This window comes from Mytilus californianus, unplaced genomic scaffold (genome assembly GCF_021869535.1).
Source record: "Mytilus californianus isolate M0D057914Y unplaced genomic scaffold, xbMytCali1.0.p SCAF_4, whole genome shotgun sequence".
Taxonomy (NCBI): domain Eukaryota; kingdom Metazoa; phylum Mollusca; class Bivalvia; order Mytilida; family Mytilidae; genus Mytilus; species Mytilus californianus.
In genome coordinates, this window is record NW_026262690.1 from 1,799,445 (window position 1) to 1,811,977 (window position 12,533).

Here is a 12,533-nt window from a genome sequence, read left to right on the forward strand (position 1 = left end):
TCAGCCTGAGGTATCAAAATTACTGAAATTTTGTAGCGAGACAATATTTTTAATAAAAGGAGGGCAAAAATATTTCCAAATTTTTTAGCCCTATATAAATTAACAGATTGACACACTCCCCATTTCCATTCTCAATTTTATAATTATAAGTGCAAATATGGTCAGTTTTGGTTGATGCTTAAAATAATTCTGTTGTACATGTTGTACATGTACCAGTCATCCTGAAGTATTCATTTTTGGCATTGTTTGTCGATTTTATCTGAAAACCAAGTTTATAAGATTTACGATACATGTTAAAACCGATAATAATAGCATTGTAACTAATATCGTTTTTAATTTATAGATAGGCAGATCGCGGATAAATTTGCATTACAAGCAAAGTTTTATGCGTACTTTTTTTACAAATACATGTATATATATTTAATCTGTATTGTTTATATAACCATCATAGGCATGACCACGGAGATTTTAATTTTATACATTAATTTACAATATTGTGATCAAAATTCGTTTTTTAAATCAAATAAATAATTTTGTAGTCGCACGCTTTCTTTGAAATTTAATTGCATTATGGGTAATTTCGGATCGTGTAGATAGAATGGGGAATGGTGTATGGTGTAATGTGTAAGGTGTATGGTGCAAAGGTGTAACGTGTATGGTGTAATGGCACAAGGTGTATGGTGTAATGGTGTATGGTGAATGGTGTAATGGTGTATGGTGTGAGTGGGAAGTTTACACCATCCAAGGACTGTATATGATAAACCGATTATATTTCAATTAACTTCGTTTTAATAGTGATCTACGGTTGGAAAAAGTAATCAGATCCCTTACCCTTAAGTTTCTCCAATGTACTAGACGAGAGATTATCTCAAGATCTGTGAAAGAAGTGAAAGCGCTTGTAAATGTGATGAATTGAAACCGTTATTATATTTTATTTATTGTCTGATATATATATAAGAGTGGATAAATATCGTATTGCACAAGATTTGATGGTGGAATCTGTTTCTCTAATGATTTTTAAACAATGTGCAGACAAACTCAATCCTTATTTTCAAATGATCTGCAAAAAGATGTGTTCTTTCTATGTGACGTCATCAGACATGGTTGCCATTTTTCATGACGTCACAATAGGAAATTCAGAGGAAAGCAAGAAAATTTGACGTCATAATCGAATTTTAACCAATGAAGAACTGAGATCAAACGTTGATTTAATATAGATTCCATCACTGCAACAAGTGTGTTACTATATTTCTTCAGTAGAGACAGTTAAATTTTAATATTCAAAGCGCGAGGCTTGCCGAGCTTTTTAAATAATTAAAATTTAACAGTTAAGAGTGGAGAAATATCGTAATACACGAGTTATAGTGGCAGAATTTGTTTCTCTAATGATTTTTATCCTTCCTTTTCAAAGATTTGCAGAAGATTGTGTTCTTTATATGTGACGTCATCAGGCATTGACGCCCCTTGTTCATGACGTCACAATAGGAAATTCAGAAGAAATTCAGAAATTTTAACGTCATAATCAAATTTTGACCAATCATTTGCTGAGAACAGATATTTCACTAGTGAGGAGAAATATTTTTCTCACACCGCTCAATAAATGTGAAAATAGCACAAAAATTAGAGAAATAAAAATAATCAACAGGTCAGGAAGAGGATAAATCGCGTAAGAATTAGATATATATATATATATATATATCGGATGCACTTAAATAAATCTAGTACATTGGAGAAATTTCAGGGTAGACATGGTAAAGGATCTGATTTCGACCAAAGAAGACTAATTGGTTTCTATTATCTGCTGGAATCTTCCCTGAACCTGCCCTTGTAGGCTAATTCAAGTTGTAAGAGACAAAAATAATCAAAAAGAAAGAAACAAAAAGTAATTATACGACTTATTATTCATTGGCATTTCAGATTAAGCAACAAGTTACTGCTGCTATCCAGAAAGCAACAGATTACACTGCAAAGGGAGCACCTGTGTCAATGGATAACTTGTACGAACTTACGATATCATTTTACGCCTTATCATTGGTTAAGCATTCTTCAACTGATGCCATTCTTAGAGAACTTGAGAAGAAAGCAAACAACACTGGTAATGAGTAATATATTATTGCAAGCTCCTATTGTGTTTTTTAAAAATAAGCATGTTGATTTAAATGTGCATATACTTGAATAATTCGCCCATATACATATTTCTGTTAATTATATAATGGCAATGTGGACTTCCGTAATTCAGTGGTTGTCGCTGGTGGATGTCTTTTGTGTTTGTTCTTAGTTTATTGTTTTGTCATAAAATATGCCGTTGGTTTTTGTTTGTTTGAATTGTTTTATATTTTTCGTATGCTGTCTTTAATAGCTGACTAACGTAATTGAGTTTTATGTTTGATTGTGTTGTTAGCTGTTTGATTAAAGTCAAAGGGTAAATGTTTCAATCGTATTCAGAACGAAAACAAATAAAACAAAATCCAATACATAGGTTCTTAAAAGTCGGTCGATTTAGTGAAAAACCGAAATGCCACTTGAAAAGGAAACTTGTAGATAGAAACAGAACGTTTGCCGTTAAAAAGGACATAAGCGGTATAGTCGTAGAGATGTTTCAAAGTTTTCATCGATTTTTTACGAATCTAGTATCAGATTTATAATCCCAATTCAAATTGTATTCGACAGCATATATATACAACCTATAGAGAGAGACTAACAACAAATCCGTGTGACATTGGGTGTACAGGGTTTAAAATTTCAAACCAAAATTGGTTGAACAGAACATTTCTGACCGCTGAAAATAGGGCGACAAAACAGGCAAAGTTAAAAGGTGAAGGGTGGGTATCATGTTCTTCAGGTATTTGGAATACGTCTATACTTTTTTTTAATTTCATATGAATATAAGGGAAGTACTAAATTATATATATTATATATACATGATATATATCATTTTAAAGGTGGTGAAAAATATTGGGCATTACCAGACACTCAATCAGATAAAATACAACCTTGGAAATCATGGAGGTCACCACGCAATGACGTTAGAGCATTAGATGTAGAAATGACGTCATACGTACTGTTAGGTTACAATTTGAGGGATGATACAACTAATGGCATTCGTGTGTTAAAATGGTTAGCTAGACAAAGAAATCCAAGTGGTGGATTTATTTCTACACAGGTAAACAATGGTGATATAATTATATTCATGGTAATATATAAAATACAAATGCAAAAGGTATTGTAGCAATTTTTTTTTGTTTTTTTCTTTATTTTTTTAATCTCATTTACTTGAGACTTGATCTGATGTCCAACAAATCTAAGAAATGCACTTAACGTAATAGATTTGCTGAAGGAATATGTCATTTAATTTTATTTATGCAACCTTTTATAGTTACTTTTGGTCAATATTCAGCATACTGACAACCACATGGAAAAAAACAAAAAACGACGAGAAGACAAACAACAGTCTACAAAACCCTTGGGTATATCATTGGTTGAAATGTGATTTATTATTATAAATATGTATGTCTTACAGGATACAGTGATAGCCGTCCAGGCATTGTCAGGACTTGGAGGAAAGCTTTACGCCCCTAATTTTCAAATGACTGTAAATACTAAAGGTGTGACCTGGCCTGTAGGTGAAACATTCAAGGTGAACAACCAAAATGCTTTGGTTCTACAGAATAAAGATGTAAGTTATAATCGCAATAAGTTTAAGAATGTTTTCTTGTGTACAAATATTTATACATGTAAGAAGTGACTAACCTATTTCCTTAAGCGCAACTTGTGTTTCTTTAAAAATTTCCATCATGTATACTCATAATCTAGTAGTTTTCAAAGCCATACTTCTGCAACGTTTAAGAGCTTGAAAAACTAGAGGGTTTAAAGGCATCCGAAAAACTGCCATTGGTCAGTTTTGCTTGAATTAGTAGGTATTCTTAATTAAAATCATGAATTTGAAATTTAAATAAAAATTATGCCTACAAACTCTAAGCATTGTGCACATATGGAAAAAAAGTATTAACTAATAATAATGAACTTCAACGTAAATTCAAAAAAAGGAAGTCCATAGATAAAGGCAACAGTAGTATGCCGCTGTTCAAAAGTCATAAATCGATTAAGAGAAAACAAATCCGGGTTACAAACTAAAACCGAGGGAAACATATCAAATATAAGAGGAAAACAACGGAACAACAGAAACACTGAACTGCAACAAAAACAAACACCAACATACATAAAAACGCAATATTTGATAAAATTTGCCATATTCCTGACTTGGTACAGGACATTTTAAGAACAAATGGTGGGTTGAACCTGGTTTAATTGCTAGCCAAAGCTCCCGCTTATATAGCAATGTTAAAACAATATCGCTAAAATGACAACACTGCGTGAAAAGAATACAGTACAAACAAACGCAAGAACACTCAGCACAGAGAAATGAATAAATAAATAATGTCATAGTACATTACAACATGTGAACCGCAGAATAACAACAGACATCTCCCATCAACGACAGCACAAAACTTGATCAAAATCAAACATGAGACTTTAACACCTAACGGAACAAATAGAAAATAACTGTCAAATTCTTGAGGAATTTTCTGACGAAAATGTTAGGTAAAGCCTCGTTTTATAGCTGGCTAAACCTTCCACTTGCATGACAGTTGTTCATAGTTTCATTATATTGACAAAATTGAGCGAGCAACCCAAACAGACAAAATAGCTTAATGTGACAATAATTGGGATCCAGCAGTCAAAACTGTGTAAACATATATCACAGATATACAACACGACTGACTTAAAAATTCAAACAAACATACAAATAAATCTAATAATAAAGACACCATCAAAACACTTATTGCAGTTGATTTCAAATCTGACAAAGACGCCAACAAAAATGTTTTTGTAGTTGAGAGTGCATATAGTATGTAGAATACATTTTTTCGATAAAGTACAAATTAACTAAAATAAAAATACAAGGGTAAAAGAACGGAACTTATTGCATGTCAAATTAGGAACCGATAAAATGGATAAAAAGTGGACGAAATCTATGTCTATTCACTTAACAATTGTTTCTGAAAAAAACAATTGTGAAACTTATTTCCAAATTAACGACAAGTTTTTCTGGAATTATAATTATGATTTGATCCCAAAGGAAAACAGCCGGAGATCAAAAACTTTAAAACATTTGAGAGTATAAACAAGGCGAAAGATACCATAGGGATTCTTAAACTCATAAGTCGAAAACAAACTAACAATGCCATGGCAAAAAAACGAAATAAAACGACGAAAAAACAAACTACAGTACACTAAACACAACATACAAAACTGAATACTTACTGATCATCATGAACCCCACCAAATACCGGGGTGATCTCAAGTGCTCCAGAAGGGTTAGCAGGTCCTGCTCAACGTTGATAAGATATGTTCAATTCGGTAGGTCCCATTCGATGAAAGAGAACGGGATTATGGTAACGACAATTGGAGCATTTCTGTCGTCTTCTGTGAAACTGATATTTCATAACGGTCAACTAACTCGTGATGGTGTCCGTACAATTTTCGAAGGGATGATAACAACTTGGAACTCTTGGTTCAATATTTTCCTTGTTAGCAGCAACCCTCTATCACGGAAAACATGAAAGGAAATGCATGCTCTGGGAGGCATATACTCTAGGCGATTCGTTTTATGTTTAAGGAATGGGAACACAGATGTATGGAGATAAAAGGGACAGAAGGGCAATGATCTGCATACTTAGCAGCTATTAATGTTTAACAGCCGTATATTAAAGCAAGTTGTGAATTTTAATATAAAAAAACTAACAAATCATATATAACTACTAAATAATATAAATATGGTCAGTGTTTTTTGAAACAAAGAAAATTTTAGGCAGTATATAAGGATAAAGAGCATCAAAAAACGGCTAACCCTCCTCTAGTCATTGTATTTCAGTTGCCAACGACTGTGATTGTCTGGTTTATTTTCACCTATTTCCTTATTCTATTGCAGATTCCCAACACTGTGAAAAGTGTATCAGTAACTGCTAGTGGTAGCGGATGGTGTATGGTGGAGGTAAGTGTGTTAGTAAATGTTAATAATAGATGATTGTGTATAATGAAGGTAAGTGTGTTAGTTATGTTTAATAGTAAAGGACTGTGTATGATAGAGGTAAGTGTGTTAGTAAATGTTAGTAGTAGATGATTGTGTATAATGAAGGTAAATGTTTCAGTAAATGTTAATGATAGATGATTGTGTACATGGTGTATGATGGGGATACGTATGTCAGTAAATGCTAATGAAAGAGGATTGTGTATTATAGAGGTAAGTATGTCAGTAACTGATGATGATAGAGAATTGTGTATGATAGAAGTAAGTATGTCAGTAACTGCTAATGATAAAGAATTGTGTATGATAGAGGTAAGTGTATCAGTAAATGTTAATGGTAGAGGATTGTGTATGATAGAGGTAAGTATGTCAGTAACTGCTAATGATAGAGTATAATAGAGGTAAGTATGTCAGTAACTGCTAATGATAGAGAATTGTGTATGATAGAAGTAAGTATGTCAGTAACTGCTAATGATAGAGAATTGTGTATGATAGAGGTAAGTATGTCAGTAACTGCTAATGATATAGAATTGTGTATGATAGAGGTAAGTATGTCAGCAACTGCTTATGATAGAGAATTGTGTATGATAGAGGTAAGTATGTCAGTAACTGCTTATGATAGAGAATTGTGTATGATAGAAGTAAGTATGTCAGTAACTGCTAATGATACAGAATTGTGTATGATAAAGGTAAGTATGTCAGTAACTGCTAATGATATAGAATTGTGTATGATAGAGGTAAGTATGTCAGCAACTGCTTATGATAGAGAATTGTGTATGATAGAGGTAAGTATGTCAGTAACTGCTTATGATAGAGAATTGTGTATGATAGAAGTAAGTATGTCAGTAACTGCTAATGATAGAGAATTGTGTATGATAGAGGTAAGTATGTCAGTAACTGCTAATGATATAGAATTGTGTATGATAGAGGTAAGTATGTCAGCAACTGCTTATGATAGAGAATTGTGTATGATAGAGGTAAGTATGTCAGTTACTGCTAATGATAGAGAATTGTGTATGATAGAAGTAAGTATGTCAGTAACTGCTAATGATAGAGAATTGTGTATGATAGAGGTAAGTGTGTCAGTAACTGCTAATGATATAGAATTGTGTATGATAGAGGTAAGTATGTCAGCAACTGCTTATGATAGAGAATTGTGTATGATAGAGGTAAGTATGTCAGTAACTGCTAAAAATAGAGAATTGTGTATGATAGAGGTAAGTATATCAGTAACTGCTTATGATAAAGAATTGTGTATGATAGAGGTAAGTCCTTCATTAACTGCTAATGATAGAGAATTGTGTATGATAGAGGTAAGTGTGTCAGTAACTGCTAATGATAGAGAATTGTGTATGATAGAGGTAAGTGTGTCAGTAACTGCTAATGATAGAGAATTGTGTATGATAGAGGTAAGTGTGTCAGTAACTGCTAATGATACAGAATTGTGTATGATAGAGGTAAGTGTGTCAGTAACTGTTAATGATACAGAATTGTGTATGATAAAAGAAAGTGTGACAGTAACTGCTAGTGATAGAGAATTGTGTATGATAGAGGTAAGTGTGTCAGTTAATGTTTATAGTCAGTGATAGATTGTGTATGATGGGGGTAAATATTACATTTTACTCTCTTAAAGGATCGTATGTAGTTTGTGCCTTATTTATTTGTTTGGCCAATACTTTTGTGTTTTAGTCTGCTAGTTATTATATTGTAACTAACTTTTATTTTCACTCGTAGATGTTTAGACCTAAATTGTTATAATCTAATTATTATAATTATTTTTTAATGCAAGCAACAAAATGTTCTGTCTTATCTGCAGGCTGCAGTTGTGTTCAATGTGAATGAACAATTAAGAGAGCCTGCATTCGCCTTGACACCAACGATACTAAATGATTCAACAAAAGGCTTTAAACTCAAAGTTTGTTTCAGGTAATACATTCTTTGATCATTTTTCTGTAGATAAACGTCTTATTCAACCAACATAAGTGAAAAGTTTATTATAATATAAAATTTTAAAATACTTACCAATATGAGTGAAACATCATATATTACTCTACACAAATAAACTCATCATAGATACCATGATTAAAATTGTGTACGCCAGACGTGTGTTAAGTCTTCGACAGACTCATCAGTGATGCCCTAATGAAAAAAGTGAAAAAGGTCAAATGAAGTACGAAGTTGAAGAGCATTGACGACCTAAAATTCCGAAGGTTTTCTCAAATATAGTGAAGGTATTATATTCCCGAGGAAGAAAATCCTTAGCATTTAGAAAAATTCAAAGTTTTGTAAACAGCTATTTTGTAATTCTGACCATATTAATGATATTTTTTGTCAACACAGAAGTGCTGACTACTTTAATATTGCTAAAATAGAAAAAATATCAATGTTCACAGGTGGTTGAAGGTAGGACAGAGTACTATGGGAATACTTGAAATAACTTTACCGTCTGGGATGGAAGCTGACTTAGAGACAATCGATACTACCAATACTGGAGGACAGTACAAAAAAGTGGAAAAGGGTTTCCGTTCAATCAACTTATACTTTGACACGGTAATTAGTTTTCATTTATGAAAACCTTTCGTTTCAATCTTAAAATTGCAAACCTTTCGTAAATTACCATCTGTTTCTGCACGGTCGTTAAACATGTGTAGGTAACGTAAGTATGGTCAATTCCTTAGCTTTGCCGCCGCAGTCTGCATAATTTATTGAATTTTTTCTTAAAATATATTTAGAACTCAAAAATATATATATATCAACATCATTTTTATTGTAATGGAAACCGCAAATTATGACAGATCATTTAATTTTCCAAAATACCGCCATCTTAACGGTTTATTTGTACTTTTCTGTGTAAACAAACCTTCTCTTTTATGTTATCAACAGTAGGACAAAACAATGTAATACAGAATTTAAACGGTTATTTGTGCTTTTGTAGTTTTATTATAAATTATTGAAATGCGAAAACAATTTCTCCGCCTCCAGGATATTCATATACTTAAGTTGCCAAAACAATTTCTCCACCTCCATGATCGGCATATAATTCAGTTGCCAAAATGATTTCTCCACCTTCAGGATCGGCATATAATTCAATTGCCAAAACAATTTCATCACTTTCAGGATCGGCATATACTTCAGTTGCCAAAACAATTTCTCCACTTTCAAGATCGGCATATACTTCAGTTGCCAAAACAATTTCTCCACCTTCAATATCGGCATATACTTCAGTTGCCAAAACAATTCTTCTACCTTCAAGATGTGCATATACTTCAGTTGCCATAACATCAATTAACAGCACATTGTTTCTAATTACATTTTTTGCTCCTTACAATGTACGTCCGTCTGTGTAATGAGTTGTATGTACGACCTATTCTTTTACTAGGTACACTTCAAATTGTAAAAACGTATATAAATTTCATTTTAACAGATTTTGTCCACACAAATGTGTATTGCAGTAGATATAAGGAGAGTTGCCTTAGTTGCTCGACACAGACCTGTACCTATCAAACTGAGAGAGCATAATGAACCAAGTAAGTTTAAGCGAATAACAAAACATTTTGCTTGAATTGTTTAACACTAGTCAGTTTGGGGCCCTTTATAACTTGCTGTTCGGTGTAAGCCAATGCTCCATGTTGAAGGCCGTACTTTTACATATTATTGTCAACTTTTTATACATTGTGACTTGGATGGAGAGTTGTCTCATTGGCACTCATACCACACCTTCTTATTTATCATGTTTATAATGAATAGTATCTAACAGTATAGTGCCTATCAATCTCAATATCCAAAATGCAAGCATTACTAATGATTTCCTACTTTCTCATATACTTATATCTCTCAAAAGTTTATCTGTTTCAAATACTCTCAATCTTGAATGACGATATATATATTAAGATTACTATCTTCAGATGAGAGATGCCGTGGTTAAATTTAAATCTATTGCTTTAAACCAGCATACTATACATGATAAACAAATGTTCAAACAAACCAACAGTCTGCAATGCCGAATCATTCATGCATTCTTGGCATTGCAAAAGGTCATGTTTTTCTCTGACTGTTAATGACGCCTTTACACTAAATCCATTGGATGTCGGATGTGCACTGATTGATATGTTAGTCTTAGATGCATTATTTTTTTTATTAGTTGTTATTGGCTGTCATTATTTGCGAGTACTCTCAGATCTTTACTTAGCGCTTTTGTTGTGGGGATGTACAAGTACCCTGCCACGTCCTCTATGATTTTTTGTTACTTGTTTTTGTGCTTTGTGATCTGATGAGTTAAGCCCTTTTCAACTGATTTTTATAGCTTGTTCATATGTTGTACTGTTACACCCACTCTGCGGTTATGGTGAGGGTTGGACGCCCGCTAACATGTTTAAACCCGCCACATTATGCATGTGCCTGTGCCAAGACCTGTAATTGAGTGGTTGTTGTTTGTTACTGTATATAACATTTTATGTGCACATTATTTTGTACATAAATCAGGCCGTTAGTTTTTTAGTTTTAATTGTTTTACTTTTTTATTTCGCTATTATAGCTATTATAGCTGTAATAACTGACAATGCGGTATTTGTTTTACTCATTGTTGAAGGCCGTACGGTGGCCATCAGTTGTTGATTTCTGTGTTATTTTATCTCTTGTGGACAGTTGTCTCATTTACAATCATACCACATCTTCTTATCTTTATAATCACTTACAGCATGTTTGGTGTTAGAAGAGCAAATTTTTGAAAGTACTAGATTCTAATGCCTGATAGGTGAAAATTACGAGGGATGAAATTTATTTCAACTATCTCAGAAATTGTATCACGTATGAACATTGCTTGCTCAGCGTCAAACGGCAAATATTTCGTGTCAAGGACTATTCAATGTACGTGTATTTTGAAATGACATGTACATTACTAATCATACATTTACATTTAGGTAATGAGGTCATAAAGACTTATCAATCAAAAGCCTTGTCTACCGCCACCATCATAGAAGTATGTGGTCCTGACAATTGTGTAGAAGTCAAGGTAACAAATATTAAGAATTAATGAAAAAAAAATCTAACTAAAGATGTAAATGCAAATTTCTACACTCACTAAATAAAGAAGAAAATATAAAAGACCAAAATTAAAAAGAAAATCTACTTTTCAACTGAATGGAAGAGATTTTGTAGTTAGATTCAAGTCATGTTTTATGGGATTTATTCATAATGTTATGATATGTTATATTTTTTTTTAATCATGTGAACTAAACTTAATCGTTGAACAATATGATTTATAAAGTTGATTTGACATCATTATTATGATTTTGTTCAAAATTATGTTTTTCAGAAGCGATGATGACAAGAATTGCTTTCAAGAGGAACCCCTAACTTTCATGGTTTTTTTATACTTTATATAAATACTGTATTTTATTTGAAGAAGGCCGATAAAAGGTGAATTTGTCGTTTCTTTTGTATGTATTTTAGTGTTTTAAGAATGAACCTGAAAATATTTCTATGTATTAACATTTGTGTCTTAAAATCTTTATTTCAATAAACATAAACATAATCACGATTGTTAGATCTTCCTCATTCGTAGACTATGTTAAATGCATTGTAAAAATCATATAGTTTACTCAATATTTGTAGAAAAGGAGAATTGTTTACACCACATTTGTAGAAAAGGGGGATAGTTTACATCTCATTTGTAGAAAAGGGAATATCTTACACAACATTTGCAAAAAAAGGATTAGTTAACACCACATCTGTAGAAAAGGGAATAGTTCACTCCACGAGTGTAGAAAAGGAAATAGTTCACGTTCCATGTGTTGAAAAGGGAATAGTTCATACCACATGTGAATAAAAGAGAATAGTTCACTCCACATGTGTAGAAAAGGGAATAGTTCACACCACATGTGTAGAAAAGGGAATAGTTCACACCACATGTGTAGAAAAGGGAATAGTTTACACCACATTTGTAGAATAGGGAAATTATATATACAGGAGTAAAAGTACACTTTCGAAAGGATTTGATAAAAAGATACTTTACTGTTTGTTTTGTTCACACATTTTTGTCAATATAATGTCATGGGTGTCCGAGCAAAAAAATAAATCATCCACGGTTTTGTCAAATATTGTCTCGTTCTATTTTTCAAAAAGTTCATCGGAAAATACCGAGCCCTAATGGATATACATTCAGTGTCAACTTCACTAATAATACATGATGGTCCTGAGTTATAGATTCTAGGTGTTGACGTTGTGTATCATTTTATTAACTTTGCAGTGTTTCCTTTATTTTGTTATACTGTACTAACAACTACAAAAACTTATTTTGTTGGCGTCTTTGTTAGATATTATTGTACGTTTGTTTTGATTGTTTAAGTTTGCACAATGTTGGCTGTTGGATCCCAATTATTGTCACGCTAACTAATTATGTCTGTTTTTGGTTGCTCATGCAGTTTTGTCAATATGGCGTAATAAT

The 12,533-nt window shown here is 32.5% G+C and overlaps 1 protein-coding gene across 1 annotated transcript in view; it reads left to right on the top strand.

Moving 5' to 3' along the window:
- Positions 1–11,612, top strand: part of LOC127737264 (CD109 antigen-like) — a 70,399-nt gene extending 58,787 nt beyond the window's left edge. The window contains exons 29-37 of the mRNA XM_052247820.1: positions 1,918–2,095; positions 2,943–3,163; positions 3,521–3,676; positions 5,993–6,055; positions 7,905–8,014; positions 8,482–8,638; positions 9,513–9,615; positions 11,008–11,099; positions 11,403–11,612. Of these exons, the coding sequence (XP_052103780.1) occupies positions 1,918–2,095; positions 2,943–3,163; positions 3,521–3,676; positions 5,993–6,055; positions 7,905–8,014; positions 8,482–8,638; positions 9,513–9,615; positions 11,008–11,099; positions 11,403–11,411 (1,089 nt within the window). The 3' untranslated portion in view covers positions 11,412–11,612. The remainder of the gene's footprint in view (positions 1–1,917; positions 2,096–2,942; positions 3,164–3,520; positions 3,677–5,992; positions 6,056–7,904; positions 8,015–8,481; positions 8,639–9,512; positions 9,616–11,007; positions 11,100–11,402) is intronic.
- The last annotated feature ends 921 nt before the right edge of the window (positions 11,613–12,533 follow it).